Source organism: Dreissena polymorpha, chromosome 4 (assembly GCF_020536995.1).
Source record: "Dreissena polymorpha isolate Duluth1 chromosome 4, UMN_Dpol_1.0, whole genome shotgun sequence".
Taxonomy (NCBI): domain Eukaryota; kingdom Metazoa; phylum Mollusca; class Bivalvia; order Myida; family Dreissenidae; genus Dreissena; species Dreissena polymorpha.
Window position 1 is genome coordinate 81,422,349 of NC_068358.1, and position 25,427 is coordinate 81,447,775.

The following is a 25,427-nucleotide window of genomic DNA, read 5'->3' on the forward strand; positions in this document are numbered from 1 at the left end:
CACATGCGCATAGTTACAAATTTTAGCAACCAATCAGAAAGATCGATACTTTAAGACTATTGCACATGAAACAGATTACTACAGTGAGCCAATTCTAGCCAGTATTTTGTCAAAACATTGCCGATTTAAATGCTGTTTTCGTTGTAATGTCTGAGAATACACATTTTACTATAGATAGTAATTCATCACGACTGTCAAACTTTCAAACACACACACAATAATCTCTCCCTTGCGATTCAGCCGTACTACCAACGGAAGGCGAGGCGCATGCTCCTCGAGGCGATGCGGGACTGCAACCTGACCGCCATGCAGGAGGCGATGAAAGCCAGCGTCACGTGGGAACTGCCGGAAACGGATCCGGACCTCGTGGGTGCTAAAAGTAGACTGGAGTTCTTGGAGTGCAAGAATGGTATGTGTTTTTACATATTCGTCATGGTTTGGTCGTGTGCGAATATTCTCAACGTTTAATTCAGACTCCAGATATGACAACTAACACACTTATTCACATATATTGTCTAATTATTACCTAATAATATAACAAATGTAATTATAATTGTACCTGATTGAACTGAATACCAGAAAGCATTTTCGTGTGTGTGTTGATATTAAGTTGGTATTTAGACAAAGATTGAGATTACATGTTTCCGAAGTCCCAGATTGATAGAGTTTGAAGGCGTTAGGCTACGACCTATTTACATTAACGTGTTTCGCAGACTAAATTGCCTAAATAAGATTTTAACAGAAGCCGTTTTTCGGTCTTATTGCAATTTCTTGTTATAACGATATCGAGTTATAAAGATATCGAGTTATTCATTTGTTTAAGTACGTTAAAACTAGCGTGAGCGATATTCAGGTTTGTTTCAAATTAAACGCATTACCGCGAATAGATGAATAAATTATTCGTTGTTTATACATGTATACTTTTGATGCATGTCTGAAAAAAAAATGTTAAAAATGCCGGAAACGATCCAACATCTGTAACACGCCAACATCATATATCAAACTGATTTCCGCAGAAATTGCACAGTCATAGCGATTATTTTAATATTGCTTCGAAAATGTGATGTGGGGGTTTGATTAACAGAAAAATAGATCAATGTCCTATCGTTTAGCAATATATCAGGCTCGGCGCGATCATTCTTGGAAAGCCTCGCCGTTATTTTCTTATAAGCCACACATGCTATATAACAACATATATGTCAGCAACCTTTTTTTATTCTCTACATACAGAACTGTATTCATTTCGACAGCTGCAAAATTTTAATTACGTTCCTTCTAAGTACATCTTAAAAGCAAACCTTGGCAATTTAATTTCGTCCATTATGAACACGACGGGACAAAAATAGTTCTCAGAATAGAAGTCATCGTGCTTAAAATTGGCCGTCATTTCTTTTAAATGATCATGAGTATTTGTTCATAAGAAAGAGTTAACGTTTACTCATTTGTAATATGGAATTGAAAGAAGCATATTTTTAAACTTTTATGAAATTTAATAAGTTATATAAAAAACACGCCGAGGCTAACATCCATGGTGTTTGATTTCAAATACAAATTATGGCCATACGTCTTCGTGCAAGGCGCTCCCATGACGATATAACCGAGTGCTGTAAAAAAAAATTATTATAATTCTCTTGTGAATTATAGATTCGCACAAGTAAAAAAGTTTAAACGGACTAATATCGCATCAGGAACGCGGTGACACTTCAGTAGAAACACAAAAAGTAATGAGAACCCCCATGAAGAAACGCAATTAACGTTGCTCGGACCACCTCGTTACCTCTGTAGAGTCGCCTGCAAAGTTGAGACTTAACAAAAGAGTACGGCAAAGGCGTGGTACTTCGAGGCATGAACCCTTCGACGTTTAAGAATGTAGTAATTTTGCCGTAGAGTCTGGAGTGGTCTATTAACTAATCACAAAATCTTAGCTCATCTACGTCCATCGGGTCGGTTTTGTGTGTGTTTTGCGTTCATATAACATTTTATTCTGCAAACATGACAACAACCTACCATATACCGTTTTACTAAGCGCGTTATCAAAAAGAGAATCTCGGTGCAAGCTGCAAAGTAATCGCCGTCTATAAACGCGCTAACGCGTTCTTGTTAATAGCGTGACGTCTATCAGCGCTCTCCCAACGTCAGATTAGAGTAGGACAGAAGTCCGGTTAAACAAGCTTATAACAAGTGTTTAGTAAGGTTATTCCGCCTTTCATTCAGTAAAGTGAATAGAACGTATTTATTCTGAATTAAATTAATCGTTACTACATTTGTAATCGAAGATCATGTTTCTAAATCGTCGTGATTTCTCAATTTTTCGCTATTATATTGTGTAATTAATAAACGCCGGGGCCTACGGAACTGCGAAAGGTGTAGACACGAGAGGAATTATATGCTGTTTATAAAACGTTAATAATTGGGGTAATTTCATTAAACCACGAACCAATTGGCCACCGAAAAGCACTAAAGATTTCACTCAAATTCCGTTTGACCTTCGCGGCTTTAATATATGGTCTCCCTCATCTATCTATTTGAAGTCAATTGTGATGTTATGATATTGACTTTATTTACATTTAAATATTTTCAATTACTTTGGCTTAGTCTGAGGATAGGAGCCCCATACAATGTTAATCTTTTAAATGCACAATACTTTTTTGGTATTTTCCCTTCGTTTGTCTTCTTGCTAACTCTGCTAGGTTACTGTTATGTAAGACTCTGTTTGGCTATTGGTCACATTTCATTAATAAAAGACTATATGCTCTGATGAGGTTTCTGTCATGCTGATACAGGCTACAGCTGAAGTCTCTTCTTGATTTTATTTCAGAGCTACATATTGCCCTTCTGGTACACCGTATTGACGTTGCGGAGCATGCGCTGTACCGCACCAGGAAGGCGAACCTGGAGGTGTTACTCGGTATGTCTCACTATAGAACATACTTTGACTATCAACAAAATATCTGCTCTTGGCATCATCTATTAAGTACGTGAATTGCACTTGGCTTGCACCTGGGCAATGATATATGCGTATGTCCTAATACTTTTAATTTAATTTAGTTAGATGAAAGTGGAATAAGTGTTGTTTGAATAAATAAAACTTGAAAATGGTGTATGTTTCAGTCATAACATCACAGTTTAACACTATCCTGATCTGTTTATACTTGAATATATAGTTAAAATTACATATCATTATGCAAACTTATTCATATGATATGTGTTTGTTTTGGTATTAAAAAGGGATGAAGAGACAATTACCAAGGACTTTTGTCACAGATACGTTTCTATATGAAACACTTTAAATAAGCATAACATAAATTCGATGGTGTTAAATATATGAAACATGTAACCCCAGCAACATAAGCAAGATATTATTATTATGACTATGAACTACGCGTAAGACTTCATTTAACTCACAACAGAAAAGGAGATACGTCGTGTGGAAGCTCACCTAAAGTTCCTGCTGGCTCTGGATACCGGCGGCTGGATGGCGGACATCCCGAGCATCGACCGCCAGACCCTGGTCGAGTTGGGTCAGCTGTACAAGCCTCGGGTGGAGGTGAAACTCGTCCTAAACGCCATGTACATGCTGCTGGGACTCGATGAGTCCTTCCTGAAGGTCGGGAGAATTTCAAGTGTTTTATAGTGTTATTGTTAACCGCATCCAATCGGAATATAATTTATTTGGATTTTTACTAAATGCCATTGATAACTTAGTTTGAAGTTAAACCTAGACGTTTGGAGTTTAATAAAAAAGCTTCAGTTTGCTTTTCCCTCAATATATAGGAATAATGAAGCTCCAGAAACATAATGATGAGAGAAATTCTTGTTAACACCCGCTAGTCTTTTATTAATGGTAGGCGAGCAGTAGCCTTTACAAGACATTAACACATTTACGCCCCAAAAAAAGAAGTTTGGTTGAGTTTATGACGTGAACGTTTCTCGTAAAGTTGTTTTTGTTTAGGAGCGGTCAACCAGATTGTTATATATCACGAAAAAAAAGAAAAGTTTTAAAATACCGTCATTAAATGCTTTTAATTATATTGATAAATTTAAAATTGGATCTAAAAATCTTCAGTAAAAAAAATCAAGAATAAAATGTAAACATGACTATTGCCAAGCAATATATGTCCCTACCGGCTTCACCATTGTCAGAATTATATATATATATATATATATATATATATATATATATATATATATATATATATATATATATATATATATATATATATATATATATATATATATATATATATATATATATTGTTGCCATAGAAACCAGCATTTTTGACGTACGAACAAAATAAAATGACGTGCATAATGTCCATATTGCCATCTATCCATGTTTCAAGTTTCATGAAAAAATATGAAGAACTTTTTAAGTTATCACAGGATCCAGAAAAGTGTGACAGACAGACATACAGACTCACAGAGAGACAGACACACAGAGCGAAAACCATAAGTCCACTCCGGTGAAACCGGTAGGGGACAAAAAAGAAAAACATGTAACCCTCAACAGGGCTCGAACCACTGACCCCTGGATTCCTGGAGTAAAAAGTCTCCCATTTAGACCACTCGGCCATCCATGCTCATACAATGACAGATGTATTTTATACTTTATATAAGCAATCCTCGTAGTTTAGCAAAATATAACGACAACAACAGAACTCTCCAAATTACCTGTTAGACATAATCAGTAAAATTGTATTACCGAATATACTGAAAATATGAAAACTTATTAACATTGTTCAAGTAATGTAATATACCAGTCGTGATATTTAAATCAATATAAACTAATAATTGTAAAAAAAAATACGGTATTTTAGAACTTTTCTTTTTTCTTGATATATAGCAATCTGGTTGACCATCCCTTTAATTAAGATATAATCTGTGCACATGTTTTAATGTATATATGAAGTGTGTACAATACATATATATGCTTCGGAAGATACACATCTGACAAACCATATTGGACAAGCCTATAGGCGATTTCAATGTGAGTATGCCAGCTGTGTACGAGTAGATATAGACCGCTGTATTGTACATCGAGGTATTTTGCCTTTATCAAGTCTAATATACATTCCAACGACAGATCGTCGGAAGAGCAGAAGAGCGCTTCCGTAATTTCACTTAAGTGATGTTAGTTGTAAACGATATTTACAATATTTAAACAATATTTAAACTCGGAACGTTACATATTTCGTATTTCATATTTCGTACACACGCGCGTTTAATATTGGCCGACTGGATGATATATATTTATTACAGATATATATTTGTTAAAGATCAAAACATTATTACCGTATATTAATAAATAATTTAATATGGGAATGCTTTTGTGTATATATTGACTTTAAGCTAAATTGGTTGTGGAAGTTCAAGTTACTGAGTACCCGGAAACAATAACGAATGGGTTTCGTGTATTTATTGTAAATGTATTACCTATGACCCGCGACAAGCAAACATTGGTCTTATGCCATAAGAGGCAAGCGTAGCTCCAGTTTAGCCCGTGGATTCGCACATGAAAGTAAGAAGCTACCCTGTCCGCTAATTAAACTACGAAGCATTACATGCCATTATAACTGACAATGTTTCTCCTGACCAGACTGCGCTTAATGCGAAGGCTGGTCTGGAGCTACGCTGACCATGGCATAAGATCTATTTTTGCTTAACGTGGCTCATATTATGCAGAACTGGCGAAATGTCCAGAGTCTACTTAGAGACCAAGAAGCGACGCTCTCGGAGATGGCCCGTCTCGAGAAATACCTGGAGATCGAAAAGACCAGCGGCAACGTCATCGTGGACAAGGCGGTGGTTGCCCGTGTTGATGCCATCCTTGTAGGCTACACAGAGGACATGGTCCGAAAGGTCAACAACACGCTGGCAGCCTATTTCAGATGGGTAAGACGTGACGATTTGATAGTTGATTATACGTGCGTTGCTTAATTAAACAAAAACAAGTAAAACTGACCGATGCTCTCGGATGATACGCCTTAACGAGGTATGGGTTAACTGTGTAAAAACAAACTATTGTTCAAACGAAAATAACTCACTATTACTCACGGGAGCGGAACGACTTGAATAAATGTGAATGTCAACCCTGTACCAATACTGTATATAAATATTCATCAATTTCAGATCATGAGTTTCTGTGATCTAATGAAGTAATGAAAAATTCTTTCGAAAATTGCATATACAGTATCAATTTAACACAACGCAAACAACATAATGATTGTATCTGGTGTCCCGGCCTTAGAACAATCACATTAAGGCAATGTGATTTATATCGTTCAAAATTTCAAGTGCATTATTACTATTTGTAGGTCAGCAACATTCTCACTACGATGCGTGATCTTCAGAGCTTACAAGCATTGCCTAAGCTCCAAAGCTCTGTTAGCAGACATCGGTCATCGCGAGCAGATCGCCTTCTCACAACGGCAACGCGTCTGTCCGCCCTTCCCTCAAGGGGAAACACCGCCCAGTTTTCTGTTCACAACACTAACGAGCATGGAAAGACGTTAAGACATACTGCACAGAAAGTCAATAAAATATTTAGCCGACAACCGTCCGAAAATTTTGATCGTCTTCAATCAGCATTGGCTCCAAAATCAGTGTTACCAACACGGGAACTTTCAAGACATGTTGCTTCACATTCTGGTAGGGTATTGTTTAGGACCCATGCCCAGTCGATACAAGGAAGTAACGGTGAAGTGAGCAGATCGCAAACACGCGTATCTGTTAAAGAGGACCCTCATTCAAGACTAAACCTGGATTCCAAACGAAGTCAGCGTCCGAGTCGCGCATCAAGACTTTTACCCTCTGCCACTGGGATTATTAAAGGTGCCATTGAGGTCCTGCTTGACAATTCTGACTGATCACTTCGGGCACTGACCATTTTGTACACTGACCACTTCGGACACTGACTACTTCGGACACTGACAACGTTCGTAACGAAAAATATTTGTTAGGTTAACGTGAATATGACTTAAATTGGCTACTATGTATACGCGGTATTACATGATATTTCGGACAATTTATTTTCTGTCAAATCAAGAAAACGTGAATTTTATCGGTTTGAAATAATTATTTGTTGATCGTTCAAATTATTTCCGATAAAGCGGTCTTTATTTAAAAGCTGATTAGAACACATAAAACCGCATATAAAAAATAATTTATTGTAAGTCATACTACGCTGGCATAGAGGTGACATTCACTCCTCTTTTTTTAAATCGCACTCCTCTTTTTTCTATCTCGTGGCCACGACTTACTTTTTCGTGGCCACGAGTTGCTAAGTCGAGGCCATGAGATACAAAAAAAGAGGAGTGCAAAACTAAATAAATGAGGAGTGCAATTAAAAAAAGAGCGGTGCAGTTAATAAAAGAAGGGTGCAATAAACAAAAGAGAGAATTTTAGCTATCTCGTGGCCACGAGTTAGTCGGCCAATCAAATTTTGCGTAACATGTGCAAATATTCTGTACGCATATATATATATAGCTGGCCATTACTGTGATGATTACTTTCCTTTGTATAAAGATCAACATGAACGACCATATGGAACAATTTGATTGGCTGACTAACTCGTGGCCACGAGTTAGCTAAGTCGGGATCTCGAGATAGCTAAAATTCTCTCCTCTTTTGTTGATGATTACTTCTCTTTGTATAAAGATCACCATGAACGACCATGTGGAACAATTTGATTGGCTGACTAACTCGGAATCTCGAGATAGCTCAAATTCTCTTGTCTTTTGTTTAATGCACCCTTCCTTTATTTACTGCACCGCTCTTTTTTAAATTGCATTCCTCATTTATTTAGTTTTGCACTCCTCTTTTTCTATCTCGTGGCCATGACATAGCTAACTCGTGGCCACGAGTTAGTAAGTCGTTGCCTCGAGTTACTAAGTCGAGGCCACGATATAGAAAAAAAGAGGAGTGCAATTAAACAAGAAAGGAGTGAATGTCACCTCTATGCCACCGTATCATACACTACTGAGTGCAGTTATATTTGTCTAACAATTAATGTTCGTTATAATATCCAAGCTTGATCACAACAGTGTTAAGGCTGCCATGAAGGAATGACAAAGGCAACGTGATGATGTGTTTGACAGGGGCATTGTGAAACCAGTATACTATTACTTTGAAGATCGTTTAACCACAGGGAATATGTGTCGTGGACGAAATTTCAAAGAAAACAGCCACCGGACACTCTGGTTGTCTCAGTATACTGAAGACTTAAAGATTCATATCCATGGGAAATCCGGTCTAATATTTTCAGAAACAAACTATTTAATTTTAAGAATGTTTAACAAATGCCTTAGTTTAAAAGCGCTTAATAAAATAATAATTATTTAAAAAATGACCCTGTGTATTGGGTCGGCAAACATTAAATATAAGCAGAAAGAATTTGAGATAAAAACTTGTAAAGGATTTTAATTCAGACGGACTTTCAACAGTTCGGTTTGATTGGTTGATATCAACGTTAACATTGCATTTTAAAGAATTTATCTGAAATATCGTGCCACGCTAAACTCTATTGTTAACAACTTCATTCGGACTGTGTTGTTTAATCATGGTAAAAACGAGTCATCGAGGTCAGCTATTCGTTGGATAAGAGTTTTTGTGCTTGGACTGAACAAAACAATTATCGCTATTCATTACTTATGCTCATATATTGTTTATTGGATAAGCATGTTTTCTAAATAAATAATAAATCTTTCAATATTGTGTCCGTGTAAAAGTCCACTACACAATTAAACCAAACAATTATATGAAACCTGAGAATCATGACCATTCTTTACAGCTTACATGAAATACACAAAAAACAATTGCCTCTTAAACTAGGAAGCATATAGACCACGGCAATCCTGTTTGCGCATTTGTTTTATTAGACAATTAGTTCATTGACATAAAAATTAATTCACGTCACATAATTATAAGGCTTCTCTGCGGATAGCGCAGGTTAAGTTTCACTGACCACTCCTTAGAGTAACACAATTGTTGTGTACCATTTATAAATAACACGCAATGATTCGTCGAGGGTATTCTTTTTCCATATTGTTTTAGGGATTGATTACAGTTAACACAACAACTACGCTGTACACTAAGTTATCATTTGAGATATTATCATAAAGATATACAAGTACATTAACAAAAACACTCGTGTCTGCAGCAGGCATAATGTTCAAAGAGGAACTCAAACATGGTTGTCAAAAGCTTACATAACCATTAATTACTCAAAACAATATACATATGGCATTAAAATGTAATTAAAAATTGTTCTTAATTGGTTACGAGTGAATGATTAAACTACAAAAAAACTGTAAGTGTGGTTCAGTGTATTTATTGTTAAAGTGATCTAAGAGTATAACATATTTTGTCTGCACATCTTTACAATTCACTCGAGAATGAACATAGTAACATTGCCGTTATGCATATCCAGTGTGTGGTTTTTAAGGGCTTTACATAATCGATTAAATTACACAAAGTAATTACGTTTTATCCTGCTAAGGTACTCTTAAAGATTGTTGTAGTTTTTTTATCAGGTTGCACAATCATCTTTCTTCTCTTTACATAAATATAATCCTGTTGCTACAAACGAGAAGTATAACACCTCTGAAATGTTTTTAAAAACAATTCATGGCATCTTGATATTACTTGATATTATGAGTACCTGTATCTATTTAACTAAAGAAAACCACATATAGGCTTACATAATTAAAGTCAGAGAAACAAAACCATCCGTTTAAACATGCATGTAAATAAAGACATGATCTTAGTGTACAATTAGCGTACATGTGGTAGTGTGTGTTGTGATAATAACAACGAGCTGGCTGATATATTGTAGGAAGTAAGTTGAGAAGAAGCCCCGTTTCATTTCATGTCCCACCCTTTAAAAATATGCCCCATCATTTCGTGTTTGAATATTCTCAACGTTTAATCAGACAACAGCTTTAACAATTAACCTACTTATTGACAAGCGATGTCCAATTATTACCTAATACTATATCAAATGTAATAATAAATGAATCTAATTGAAATGATTATAAGAAAGCATTTTCGTTGTGTGTTTTTTGATATTCAGTTGAGACAAAGATTAAATTACAAATTCCCGAAGTCCCAGATTAAAAGTGTTCGAAGGCGTTGGGCTACGACCTACTTACACCAACGTGTTTCGCAGACTAAATTGTCTACATAAGATTTTAACAGAAGCCGTTGTTCGATCTTATTAAAATTTCTTGGTATAAAGATATCGAGTTATTCATTTATTTAAGTACTTTAAAAAAACGCGTGAGTTATATTCAGGTTTGTTTCAAATTAAACGCATAACCAAGAATAGATGAAAAACATAATTCGTTATTTATACATGTATGCTTTTGATGCATGCCTGAACAAAAAATGCCGGAAACGATCTAACATCTTTAACAAGCCAACATCATATATCAAAATGATTCCCGCAAAAATTGCACAGTCTTGCCGATTATTTTAATATTGCTTCGAAAATGTGATGTGGGGGTTTGATTAACAGAAAAATAGATAAATGTCCTATCGTTTAGCAATATATCAGGCTCGGCGCGATCATTCTTGGGAAGCCGCGCCGTTATTTTCTTTTAAGCCACACATGCTGTATTAAAACATACATGTCAATAACCTTTTATTCTCTACGTACAGAACTGTATTAATTTCGACAGTTGCATAACTTTAACTACGTTCTTTAAAGTCCATCTAAAATGGAAACCTTGGCAATTTAATTTGTCTTCAATAATGAGCATCCGGAAAGTTTCCAACGACGGGAAAAAATAGTTTGCAGAATATAAGTCATCGTGCTAAAAATTGCCCGCCATTTCTTTTAAATGAAAATTAGTATTTTGTTCGTAAGAAAGATGTAACGTGTACTCATTTGCAATATGGATGCCAAAGACGCATATTTTTTCAATTGTATGGAACTTAATAAGAAATATATAATCCACGCCGAGACTAACATCCATGGTGTTTGATTTCAAAATACAAATTATGACCATACGTCTTCGTGCACGGCCTTCCCACCGCGACATAACCACATCCTGTATTTTTTAGCGTTTCGCCTGCGAATTATAGCTTCTCACAAGTTAAAAATGTTTAACGGACTTATATCGTACCATGTAACAAGAACACAGAGGTAACGCAAATAACGTGCTCTGACCACCTCGTTACCACTGTAGAGTCGCATGCAAACGTAAGATTTAAAAAAAGAGTACGATCGTCGCAGACGTGGTGCTTTGTTGCATGAACCCTTCGACATTTAAGAGTGTAGAAGTTTTGCCGTAAAGTCTGGAGTGGCCTATGAACTAACAGAAACATCTTAGCTCATCTACGTGCATTGGGTCGGTTTTTTCGTCTTTGCATCAGTTTTCTGCAAACATGACGATAAGCAGCCAGTGCGCAATCAGAAAAGAGTATCGGTGTTAGCTGCAAAGTACTCGCCGTCAAGAGCGCTATTGTGTTCTTTGTGTTCGCGTGAAGTCTATCAGCGCCCTCCCAACGACGCTTTGGCGAGGCGCCGTCAGATCGTGGAAGGACCGAAGTCCGGTTTAACCAGCTTATAACAAGTGTTTAGTAAAGTTAGTCAACCTTTCATTCAGTTAAGTGAATAGAACGTATGTATTCTGAATTGAATAATTGTTACTACATTTATAATAGAAGATAATGTTTCTATATCTTTGTTATTTCCTGATTTTTCGTTATTATATTATATAATTAATAAAAGAGACGATGGCCTTCGGAGCATCAAAAGGTGTCAATACGAGCGGAATTTCATACTTGTCATAAAACGTTAATAATTGGGGTAATTTCATAAAACGAACCAACTGGCAACCGAAACGCACTTAAGATTTAACGCAAAGTTACGTTTTGGCATCCCCATGTCCGCGCTAAACTTTCTCGCCTTAAATATATGCTCTCCTCCTAATTATTTGAAGTCAAATGTGATGTGATGATGTTGATTTTATGAACATTAAATGTTTTCAATTACATCGGCTAAGTCTGCTCGTCGGTGCCCCATAAAATGTTAATTTAGTGTGTCCCTTCTTTATACATTTCACAGAAATGTTTGGGTATTTGCCTTCGTTTGTCTTCTTGCTGACTCGGCTGCGTTTATGTTATGTAAGACTCTGTTTGGCTATTGATCACATTTCATTTATAAAAAAACTATGTTCTATGTAGAGGTTTCTGACCTGCTGATACAACTGGAGTGTCTGCTTGATTTCATTTCAGAGCTACATATTGCCCTTCTGGTACACCGTATTGACGTTGCGGAGCATGCGCTGTACCGCACCAGGAAGGCGAACCTGGAGGTGTTACTTGGTATGTCTCACTATAGAACATACTTTGACTATCAACAAAATATCTGCTCTTGGCATCATCTATAACAATGAGATTATACGATTTTGTCGAATATTTATTAATTTATATAAAATGCGTAAATTAACGTATTAAACATATATTTCAATATAAATTAAAATAAAAGTTAAGAAGAAAATATGTTGAAAATTGCAAAATAAGCCAGATTCTTAATTCTGAATTCGAAAATGTCTATACAGCCGGATTCGCCGGCATGTAAATCATGCATGTACGGTGTGAATTTAAATTTAGTTTAACGGTTCATTTTAAATTCCTGCAACGATATCTATTCATACGACACACGAACACTAACTAAAAAGACGAATGCTTAGGTTATTGTAGGAAAATATGTACGAAATATCTTCGTCACAATCTGCTCGGGGCGCTAATTTGTTTATACTGCATTTTATGAAATTCGTCTTCAATGTATACTTTTTCTTGCCTATTTTGTGTTATTGTAACATATTTTATCATTTTACTACAATTTAACACATTTAAAAATCGTACAAGATAAGTATTCATGCAAAGCATCAAAGGGCGTCGGGAATTTCAGTGTTAATGGCACTCAATGAATTTGCATTGAACGATTTTTTTCTACTGTAAATATTAATATATTGGCCGATTATTTTTAACAAAATAGAAAAAGATACGGGTATAACCATTATCTATGATTTTGTGTTATAACCCCCAAATAACCATTATTTATGATGTTGTGTTATTACCCCCAAATAACCATTATCTATGATTTTGTGTTGTAGCCCCCAACTATTGCATAGTTCATTTTATTTACATTGGTTTCCTTTTTTACTGGCAACCGTGTGCAGTTTTCATTGAACGATTTTTTTTCTACTGTAAATATTAATATATTGGCCGATTATTTTTAACAAAATAGAAAAAGATACGGGTATAACCATTATCTATGATTTTGTGTTATAACCCCCAAATAACCATTATTTATGATGTTGTGTTATTACCCCCAAATAACCATTATCTATGATTTTGTGTTGTAGCCCCCAAATATTGCATAGTTCATTTTATTTACATTGGTTTCCTTTTTTACTAGCAACCGTGTGCAGTTTTCATTAATGGAACAGAACTGTATAGGTTTTTAAAAATCTGCTTCATCTTGTAAGCGTAATTTCATATTGTTCTCAACTTCAATGGGGAGATGATTCTGAACTTATTCTTACGTTGCTCAATTACGATAGGGGTTGAGTACTTATTGATATAAAAACACTGTAAAAGTTTGAAAAAAAAATGAATGAAAACTGTAAATTGCATAAAGAAGCTGCATTTCACAATACTTTGAAATTCAGTAAAAGATCATAATAGATTTATTGCTCCGATATTCATCATTTAATAGGGTTCGAGTAATTCTGATATAAAAACACTTAACAAGTTTGGAAAGACTCAGACGAAAGTTGTGAAATCTTTTAAACAAGTGGTGGTAGGGATAGTACTTAGGGCCTATGATAGACAACCATAAGAACACATGGATAATAGATTTGTTGTTTGCATTTATTTGTTAATATAAAAACACGTGTATTTTTATAAGATATTTAAGTGATGTAAGAAATTTTAATTAACGTTGTCACCACGCGGCTTCCATTAATTTAAATAAAAATGTCCAATTGTAGTAAAATGGATTTTAAAATGTCTACATCAAATAAAGCTTTATTATATTTTATTAACCTGACTGAAAAAAAAATGTCAGCGGCCGAACTGTTCCGTTCGTGCCGGAACCCGGGATTGAACCGGGGGCCTTTAGATGATTGTTGCGTAAACAGTTTCAGTCTAACGCTTTCCCAACTGAGCTATTCCGGCTGACATCATTTATGTACTGCTATTTGGTGAAGTTGTGTATAGCGATCGTTATTATATGTCTATTAATAAACTAATACATTGTACGTTTTCGTACCACTAAGCCTTCCAATAAACTTGCTTGCGCGATAGGTCGTCAAATATCGTTCTACATTGATTCTCCACTAAATATGCAAATTAGAGAAAACTCACAATAAATATATTTTGATTATGTTTTGTTTTTCAGTCCCTGTGATCTTTCCCCTGTGATCAGTTGTGGATCAGTTATTAATTAAAAAAATAGCTTTGTTTTATTGGTAATAAATGTTGTAATAAATGTAAAAGGCACAAAGGCAGTACTTATTTACACTAAATTACACAAAAAATCACCACTATGCAAGATATTCTTAAAACAAAATATATGCATTGATCCGTAAAATAACTTCTCCTCCCATAAGCGAAATAAAATGCATTACATACTAGTCGCCGCACTTCAGTGCGACGCCAATAAAACGCAATGAGTCGTCAGGAGTATTACTCGTCTTTATTGTGACAAACTATCGATGGTTATATATTTTAGCGATAAAATTTCAGTAAACACAACAACAACGCTGTACACTTTGTTATTTTTTGTTAATCTTATCATAAAGATATGCATGCACATTAATAATAACACTCGTGTCTGCAGCAGGCATAACGTTCAAAAAGGAACTCAACCATGAGCTGAGAGCTTACATAAACATTAATAACTCAAAACAATAAACATATGGCATTAAAATGTAATTAACACTTGTTCTTAACTGCGTATGAGTAAATGATTAAATTACAAAAACGACTGTAACTGTAGTTCAGTACATTTACTGTATAATGATCTAAGAGTATAGCTTTTATTCTGCACGTCTTTATAATTCACGTGTAGATGAACATAGTTACATAATTACAGTGTCGTTATGCATATCCAAGGTGTGGTTTTCAACACAGGTGGTTAGCGTGTGACTATGATATTAATAAATGAAAACATCATTTTGAATGATAAATTATCATATTATAACGAAAAATCAACTTTTCAGAGAAAAAAAAATCACTCATCAAATCATCCGAAAACGGGGTGCATCGGTTTGAACAGCCATTACTTCATCAATTTTGCAGCGATTTTCATGAACCCGGTCTTATTCAACGCAGAAATGAATTTCCTTTCTGGACATGTATATATCTTGTCATATGTCTACACATGCTGGGTCAAATTTTAAGAAATAACGCGATACACAATTCGCTTAACCCAGTTAACATCGATCAGACCGTATTAATGACTGAAATCTTCACGGAGTAAAGGGCATTTTCCCTGCAAAGTTCACGGACCTCGATACCATAATTCAATATTACGTATGAAAAAACATTCTTACCGTGCTTGCCGTTGCATTATGCCTTAAAACTAACTGTCCAGCGCATTTTGAAACCTTTGTTTACATACATTTCGACTAACTGACATTTTAAACACACGAGTGATTTCATTGGTCCAATGCGAAGGTGTGCCTTTACAACTGGAGATTTCATTCATAAATACGGTTGGATACCTTGTTATATATATATTTGATAGTGAATTTTTTTTTAGAAAAGAGAGTTTTCGTTATAATATGATAATTTATCATTTAAAACGATGTTTTCACTAATTGATATCATAGCCACACGCTAGCCACCTGTGGTTTTCAAGGACTTTACCTAATCGATAAAATTGCAAAAAGTAGTTACGCTATATCCTGCTGTGTTATCATAGAACTCTTACAGAGTTGTGTAGTTTTTTTATCAGTTATATTTCTTCCCTTGACATAAATAAAATCCTGTAGCTACAAACGACATCAGAAATGTTATTTAAAACAATTCAGGGTATCTTGATATCACTTGAATAATGAGTACCTGAATCTATTTATCTCAACAAAACCACATATAGGCTTAAATATAGTCAGAGAAACAAAACCATCCTTTCAAAAATGCATGCACATAAATACATCAGCTTAGTGAACAATTGGCTTACATATGGTAGCGTGTGTTGTGATTATAACAATGAGCTGTTACATCAAATAATTTTTCACAACGAGCATAACTCGCCGAATATATGCTGAATGGATTATTGAAAATAAGAACTTGAGTAATTAAGTGGAAAAGGCCCAATTCAGACCTTGTCGTGCATTTTAGTCTGTAAAAACAATATTTTTTAAAAACATCCTCTTCATATATTATATAATATCATAACACATTTCGATTACTTACTTCAATATTTATACTAGATGTTAATATCGTCAGATTGGGTGTTTTCGGCGTAGGGGTATTTTCGAAGATCACTCATTTTCCATTATAAACACACGTGTTGCAAATACTGAGCGTAATGCTCATTTCATTTAATTTGCATACACACGGTTTATTCAACACATGAACAAATGTAAGTGCTTATGGCAATCAAAACGATAAATAAACATACTTACTTTCGTACATAATAGTTTTTAGATGGTCGCTTTAGCGACCGTCTAATGTGCTTGATGTAAAATTCAGGTCGATACGGCCTGGGTATGATTAGCCCAATTCCCGCTTACACTACGCGCGAAGAAAGAGTTGTATAATTTATGCAAGAGGTTTGAGTTCTCCAATTATGTTTATTCACAAATGGAAACATTATATTAATATCGTGTTAAATGCAATAGTTTCGAATGGTGTTTTATAGAAAAGAATAAAAAAAACAATGATCGTATTGCACGTGTCGCGGAGGAGATTGTTTATGAATGATTAAAATAGTCCACTTTCTGCTGCGTCTGCGTGACGTAGTATTTTCGCTCATCTCATTCATAAATCTGAGGCTGGCGATAAACAAAGGGGAGTCCGGGTGAGAATTACGCACTAGTATAAGGTTACGCTTGTTTATATTCACAGGTCTCAATTAATAACACGTTGACCACGAGTTCAACAATTATTACAGGGATACGATAGACAACATAAAAATGATTCATTATCGCTGAAACTGTTAAAAAACATTTAAATATAACAAGAATATTCTCTAAAAAATGTAGTCTTGCTGTTTTGAAATAAGGTTTGGAATTTTGGTTTCTAAATAACTTAATTAAAAACAAAAGTTTAATTATAGTGTTTTTTACTTTTAGTCGCATATTTACCGCATTATAATGTGTGTTATAATAGGCAAACCATACATTAGTAAAATTCAATCTGCCTTCGCACATAGAAGGAATGGGTCAATTAGGTGCTGCGTTTCCTTTGTTTACTTCAGTTAGAGGTCAATTCTTTACGTAAAAGCAATCACAAGGCCCCGGCTTCAGAGGAATTGCGGAGCGTTCTTACATAATTAAAGTCGTAGTCGCATGGTATTTGCGTTTAGCGTCCTATTTGGTCACGTGGTTCTTTTTCGCGGGTGTTTTGGCATTCATGATATGAGGCTATTAATAGATGCGCCTGTCGATAAACAAAGGAAAGTTTACGGGCGATAACAACGCAATAGGTTACGCTCTCACATACAACTCAATGACGTAGTACAGGTCGTAAATTGAGAGATTTGGGAAAAAGTTGACGCTTATTTATATTCTCAATTTATAAAACGTTGAACATAAGTTCAACAATAACTTCAGCGATACGATAGACTAAAAAAAATCATAATCGCTTAACCCGAATATAACAAATAATTTATAATAATAATACGAATGACCTGTTTCATAACCTCGTTGAAGCTACTACATCGGGTATTTCTGGAAAGCGTTCTTGGTTCTCAACACATAGCGGCGATTTTTTGTATTTACGGGTGCTAGCAACGCAATAGTAGAAGCTTAGTAGAAGGTTTAGCTTGTTTATATTCACAGTTCTCAATACATTGACAGTTGGATATGAGTTCATCAATTACTCAGGCATACTATAGGCAACCTCGAAAATGCTTTATAATCGCTAAAACCGAAAACAACTAAATATATTATATTAAATATATTTATAACAATTTTAAAAATGTAGTCGGCGTATACGCCGACTTTGAAATAAAGTTAGCAATTTACTTTTCTAAATAATTGAATACAGTTAAACAAAAGTTAAACTATTGTGTTGTGTTTTTCACTTGTAAGATGCATATTCACCGCATGAAATGTGTGTTAGCATTGTCAAACCACACATTAGTGTGAGTAAATAAAAAATATACTACGGGAGTGCACTTCATATGTGTCCTCATATGCCTTGGTATGAGTATCTTTCTTCATTATCGAAATATATCGTATGTTTATATTTGATTTAAACGCAGTTTTCTTTCGTCACATTTAAATCACACGCCAATAGCGCCATCATGCGAAAATGGGTCTTATGCGTTTCGGCAAGCGTTTGTTAAACCCAACATGTGCTCTTGCGCAGTCAGGCCATAGGCGACGCTGTTCGCTTTAAAATCACTCAATATGTTATGTTTCTCCTTACCAGAAGGAGGGATAGCTGAGTGGGCTATTTATATGATGGGCGCATATGGAATAAGACCCATTTTCGCATGACGAGGGTCATTACAAATCTCATTGCGAATTGAAAATCCCACATTTAAAAACAATGCTTTTTGATACAAAATTGAATTCAAAATAGCAAACTTGTTAATAATGGCAGCCTATCGACGCATTAAGGAATGATTTCCAGACGTGCTGACCAAGTACGGCAAACATTGTGGTATGATAATTAAACGATTTTCTCTTATCGTGACACTATACTATTTCGCTAATGATTGTTTTCTCATCTTGGAGGCGAAATTGAAATTCTGCGAGATAGATTGTAACGCGTAATTGTAACAGGGCCACAATTTGTGTCGTTTGAGCATACAGAGAGTAGTCCGGAATTTCTTACACTGAACAGTGCTACATCCTTTGAATTGAGCACATACGCAGTGATGTAGCAAAAATTCAGAGGTTGTATCTCGAATCAGCTTATTAAATATTCGAAAATATTCATGCGTGTCTGTTGGCGTTATGTTAAAGTCACTAAGATGAAAACTGAAACAGCTTCGCCTAAAAGCGCATTAGTGCTCTATACCTATGTTTATGTTAGCGTTGTTGACACCGTGTGAACTGCTCGGGTAACAAGTAAAGCATAAACAGCAATGTTTATATACTTTTATTCCTCCATATACAAGATACGAAGATTATTGTATATTTTGAATTTGTATATGGTGTCAAAAATCAAAAGTTTTGTACACGGAACTTTCATTATGAATTTATATTCTTGGTGAGATAGTCATTTGATATTAGAAAAAATATTCCTTTAATATGATGGTGACTGCAAATTTTCTTTATATTAAGTTCTCATTACCATTTTCATCATACTTTCTTTGCTTTCAGAACTTCCAAAAAAGCATGCTGTTTTTATTTTGTCTTAGTTATTTCTATGAAATAATAAGGATGATAAAAAGTGCACACAAAACTCGACCCGTGCGCTATGACACACACTTTTTAAAGTTGAATGGCGTGTGTTCATTTCAAACTTGCGATTGATTTTGAAAAATGAATTGCGTGTTAAATTATGCAATAGCGAACATCTTCAGTGCCTTCAGCGCTTTGATTATCTATTTCAACTAATCCTTAAATATTCCAATTCAGCATTTAACATTCAAAAACCTTTACTGATTTTAAATCCCAATGCTGACCTTTTGTCAGAACAGAACATCCAAGGCTAGAGATGTGGGATTGTGGGTGTATTTCAAAGTTAACGATGTCTTCCCGCGCAGGATGTCGCATAATGTGTAGAACCGAAGTATGTCGCAGCACTCTTACGTTAGTAACCAACTAGAATAACAAAATATGAGACTAATTTTTCTAATGAGTTGTCACTAACGTATTTTCAAATTCGGTGTGGTCTTATGTTGTGTGGGAAGCCAGAGCACCCGCAGGGAACCCCACCTGTCCGGAATGGTGACCACCAACCAAACTCACGAGCTTCCGGGAATGCAGATTGAACCCGGGGCGCCTCAATGAGACTCGCGTGTAATAACCACTGCGTCAACCAAACAGCCGAATGTGATGCTTGTGTAGAATTTATTGAATACAGTTCAACAGAAAAAAGTTTCCCATAAAAACAGAAAAGTTGATTAACCGGAAGTCAAACTTTATTAGGACATGAAACACATGCAGGTTGTCCTACCCAACAAAATACTATAATACAGTTCTATTTAATGCTCATACCATCTGTCATATTTTGAAAGATTTAATTAATGAGCGACTTCATGCCGCTTTAAAGTAACTTTATTTTAACACTTTGCGCCAGTTTGTGTTTGCGTTTGGCAAATATATGAGCATTAATCAAAAGAAGCCTTGCACCGTCGAAAAAAACACAACATTGCGATAGGTGTTTATTTAAATGCATATGATTTGTGTATACATGTATAAACATCATTGTGATCTCATTTAAAGTGGCCTTTTCACAGATTTTGGCATGCATTGACGTTTGTCTTTAAATGCTTAATATTGATAAATGTGAAAATTGGATCTAAAATGCTCCAGTAAAAAATCAAAAATACACTTTAAAAAATAAAAAAGTATCTCTCAACAGGGCTCGAACCACTAATCCCTGGAGTCCTTGAGTAAAAGTCTCCCCACTTAGACGACTCGGCCATCCGTACTCATACAATGAGTGATGTATTGTATACTTCATATAAGCAATCCTCGTATTTTCACAAAAATATAACGACAACAACAGAACTCTCCAAATTATTCAATCGTTTTGCATTGCAACGCTTTATAATTTTCAGGGTTTTCAATCGTGAATAGATGCATATAATGGCTATTTAAGAGCATGGTAAATTTTCATTATAACTGTTTCCTCACAAATATCATAACTAAAACGAAAATTTGCGATTCTGAATCTTTTTTTAAATTTTGTCAATTTACCAAAACGTGAAAAGGCCCGTTAAAAAATATGTTCGAAGTACTCTAATAAAACTACGAAATATTACTATATAACGGAGTCCTACCACAACCATTGATGGGTCGAAACGTGAATAGAACATGGTGCGATTCCTTAGTGGGGCGGTGCCAATCGGCATATTAGCGTTTACAATCTTTTAACTCAATATTCACAGAGAACAGCACCGCATAACACAGTTTATTAAATAAAGTCAAAGTCTTTTAACTAGAATAATGTCTGGTAAATTATTAGTGTTAGTTACAGGTCTTCCACACTGACAATCCCCTACCACTTTTAAACGAAAGTTAACTCTGCATTTCTGCTAAAGTCCATGTTTTCATATTATCAATGCTTTGATGGTGTGGTAATGTTAGGATTGAATCGATTGTTGAACAGCTTCGAGAAACTGTGAAGGCGCTAATGTAAGAAGGAGTTGCGACTTTGTGACTTTAAAATGTTATGTTTAGTCAGAAAGATAGCAGATGAGCATAGCGGTCGTGGTGAGTAAACATGGAGGAAGCTAGTCGATCACTTTCCCGTGCCTACAAATGGATTGATCAGTTGATGGCGTCTAAAGATGCTCAATCAAACATAACTCTCGCTTCTGAATATGTGAGACAACGGTATGGACTAAATGATGGAACTAATAGCGCACCGTGTGGTATCAACACCACGCCTTCACGTGTGGGTGTCCAGTCCCCACATATGCGAATGCTGACATCCGTTTGCAACCGGGCCTTCGGGAACATCCGGTCTTCAAGACCGTCCGCGGTAAGGCGGGTGTCATTCAGTGCGATTGAGGGGAAACCCAAAATCACGTTAAACTCTGACAAACACGAAAAGGTAAACATGACCTGTTCGTCGAATACAGTTGCAGTTCCCAAGATACAAAGAACATCCACGACTTCAAGTATTCATCTGGAATGTGACCCCGACTTTGCTCCATATACAGAAAGTCGAATGAGCCGTCGGACTAGTCAGGTGAATCACGCTCAGCCTTGCAAAGAAAGCGACGAGGAAGGTGATCCACCAACTTTACCGGATATACTGCGGGATGGCACAAACGCCGACAAATCTCGTTTCGCTTCGAGCAACCAAAGGTCTCTATTGCCAGATGACAGTAAAACTTTAAAGGGAGGCGAATCGTCCGAAAGAACACACTCTAATTTAGGTATCGTGAAAATGAGTATACAATACTTTAGTGAAAACAGGCAACTGCGTGTGATTATAATGTCTGTGGAGGATTTGAACATGTCTGATGGGGCTTTATCAGTGAATATTTCACTGAACAACAGCCGTGGACACAAAATATATTCGACATCAAATCGGAATATAGTGAACAAGAAGGTCTCTTTCAAGCAAGCACTGTTTATTGGCACTGAAAGCAAGCTTTCAGACGTAAGCCTCAAGGTGGCCGTGGTGAGGTCCTCTAGGATATTTAGACTCAAGAAGACGTTGGGCGTCGCTTTTGTTCCTCTGGATGACCTAAATCTTAACTTTGACACAACACTTTTTGTCCAACTCAAGCCAAAGCAGTCACGTAAGCACGTAAGTAATGCATATTCATAGTAAATCGATTCATTATCAAATATGTATATATATATCCCCATATTATATCACTGCACGGTAGTACGTTTCACACATATATTTTCATGTCTCTAGATGGATTGAACATGTGCTAACACCGAGAGTGCAAATTTTATCGATTGTTCTCTCTTTTTTCATGCATCGTTCAACTGCGTATAAATATACCCGGTATGAATAAAACAAATAGATAAGAATTATTTGTAGTTTAATCAGAAGGCAAGACGCTATAAACTCTGCATTTAAACACATTTCCAAGGTTGGCCAATTTTTGCGAACTATATCGATATAAATTCTAGAATGGTTTTGTGATCCTGATTATTGCATCAATGTTACGCAACATGATCGCTATATAGATTTCTTATGCAAGCGTTCTGCTTGACAGAGTGCCTGCACCTTCGAGGTTGTCAACGGCAACAGTTCTATGGTAGCGCAGACGAAGGAGAGACTGTACGGATCAGAGGAGGCAAATCTGCACCTCAGGTAAAGTCCCTAACTAAAACTTCAAGATTAATCTTTTTATTGTTTATTCGATCTGCCCGGCAAGTACTGCAGCATGTTAAGAGACTACTTTCTGGATGTCATGCATTTTAAATCCTTTATAAAAAAAAATGTTGTTATCGATTTTTTATTTGTTGTACATGTTAGTAACGTTGTGATAAAATATTTAAGCAGTAATAAATTATGCTGACATAAAATAGAAGTATGTGTTTTATATTTATTTGTTTCCAACAAATGTTTACTATATAAATTAATTTTATGAATAGTTTTAATATATAATTTGTTTAGACATCCAGAATGAATCAACATGTTATGTACAACATTCGGACATTGCGTTTTTTCATACTGTTGTTACCATAATCTCTCGTCATTTTTAGGACACCTCAGAGAATGAGGTCAAGGTCGCTTCCTATCAGAGATGTGTTGAAGGTGCAACACCAAAGTGTGTCGAGATGAGACATATGCTGCGCTCACACCTTCAATATGTTGGTCTTGTAGTCATATTACATGTTTGCACTTCATTCAATTACTTGTATAGTCTGATAACATGTGTACACTTTGACTCGTCCATTCTCCCATTTTGTGAATGATTTAGTTGCATTTCATGTTTATACGTCGATCGGATGGTTGGTTATGTCCTATGGCACGTATAACGCATAAAGATGTATTGAGAAGATCTTATTTTCCTTTAACTCAACGTTTATTGTTGTCATTTATGTACCGTTTATTATGAAATGGAGGTACTTGGTTGTTGCTGTTTTTTTGCCTGTTTCCACAAATTTTTGTTAACATGTGGTTTATAAACTCAATGCCTTGTTTATATGAACACACAATGCTCTCACACACAACACAATCCATTTGAAGGATGGTTAGGTCCAATGACAAATTAAGTATGGATTGAATAAATTGTGAGTGACGCACATATTTTCGTTTGCATATGTCATGTACTTATTGTCATTTCCAGGGTGATTGGTTTACTTGTGTGCAATAGGTCGCTCTATTTTATTGGTTAAATGTTTTAATAGTTGCTTTAAAAATAATATCTGCTAAACGTGTACATGAGTTGTTTAGTTTTTATGTATACATATTATTTACGTGTTATCTAATGTACCGTATATTTTTGTATATAAACGACTTTTGAACTATTTTGTGTTTATTTCTATATAAACATTTTTATATTTTTAATTTAACTGAAGGAGCTAACAATGTAAAGTGTGTGCGTTGCGTACGACTGATATTTGCCTAAGTACTAGAAGCTTAGTACTCATAGCCAGACTGAAGTGCTGGTATAGAAGGGTATTTTAAGAACACATTTTTATATTACTATCCTAAACAATCAATACATTCCAAACTAAACGTCATTTTCATTTTAAATAAATAAACAGCACTGTCATGGAAATACCATAGTGTTGGTCTCACATTCTATATATATATATATATATATATATATATATATATATATATATATATATATATATATATATATATATATATATATATATATATATATATATATATATATATATTATATATATATATAATTAAAATATTCAAATAAATTCTAGATGGTGAGTTAAAAACTCCAAGGAGCTTCTTTCTTTTAATTGCGCGTTGATTCGTGAATACATAAGTATACCATAATGTATTAAGTGTATGTATAGGCGTCTACTATACCGTGCCCTGTGCGTAAAGTGTCGTCCCGCACAAGCTAATCTGGGACGACTATTATTTATATATACGAAAGAATATATATATTGTTTCGTCTTTCGACAAACTAAATGCACAAAAATTGCTTATCAAAGTTTTAAATAAAAAAACTAGATTTTGTGTTCTATTAACACATCAACCCTTTTTCAAGTCTCGTTTTTCTAGTGATTTTAAGCCTGTTAATTTTTCTTAGCATGTTCTGTTTCCCATCCTTATTTCAATTAAGACACTTTCCAGGATGACAGTTTTGCGATCGATTATCACCATAGTATCGAGAAACATAACCACTCCAGAGGTTGCGCTGGGTTTTTCGAAGGTTGTTGCCCTTCATGGGGAAGTAATACCAAATTGACGTTTGCCCTTCTAGTAACTCTAGCGCATGCAGAGATTTATCAACTGCTTTATCAGCTTTTCCTTACCGATATATAAGACCGTTCTAATTGACTGTGAATACAGAGGAATCACTTTAATGAAAACAAATATTCCAAAATGATTCTGAAATAAATGAATGGATTTGTCGCCAATATGATGAAATAGTTGATCCAAGTTCACACACTCTT

The 25,427-nt window shown here is 35.2% G+C and overlaps 1 protein-coding gene and 1 non-coding gene across 2 annotated transcripts; one reads left to right on the forward strand and one right to left on the reverse strand.

Moving 5' to 3' along the window:
- The first annotated feature begins 296 nt into the window (after nt 1–296).
- On the forward strand, nt 297–7,036 carry LOC127879294 (uncharacterized). The gene is made up of 5 exons (XM_052426072.1): nt 297–409; nt 2,819–2,908; nt 3,411–3,607; nt 5,683–5,892; nt 6,315–7,036. Exons 1-5 carry the CDS (start codon nt 307–309, stop codon nt 6,864–6,866), a joined length of 1,152 nt encoding a protein of 383 aa, XP_052282032.1. The 5' UTR covers nt 297–306; the 3' UTR covers nt 6,867–7,036.
- A 7,061-nt stretch (nt 7,037–14,097) lies between these two features.
- Nucleotides 14,098–14,187, reverse strand: Trnaf-gaa (transfer RNA phenylalanine (anticodon GAA)). Its single transcript is given in 2 exon segments — nt 14,098–14,133; nt 14,151–14,187. It is a non-coding gene; the product is annotated as a tRNA-Phe (tRNA).
- Between the last annotated feature and the right edge of the window lie 11,240 nt (nt 14,188–25,427).

Coding starts and splice junctions, on each gene's coding strand:
- LOC127879294 (XM_052426072.1), top strand. CDS start 307: ATGCAGGAGGCGATGAAAGCCAGCGTCACGTGGGAACTGCCGGAAACG. Junction 3,608..5,682: donor TCGATGAGTCCTTCCTGAAG/GTCGGGAGAATT, acceptor CATATTATGCAG/AACTGGCGAAATGTCCAGAG. Junction 5,893..6,314: donor TGGCAGCCTATTTCAGATGG/GTAAGACGTGAC, acceptor TACTATTTGTAG/GTCAGCAACATTCTCACTAC.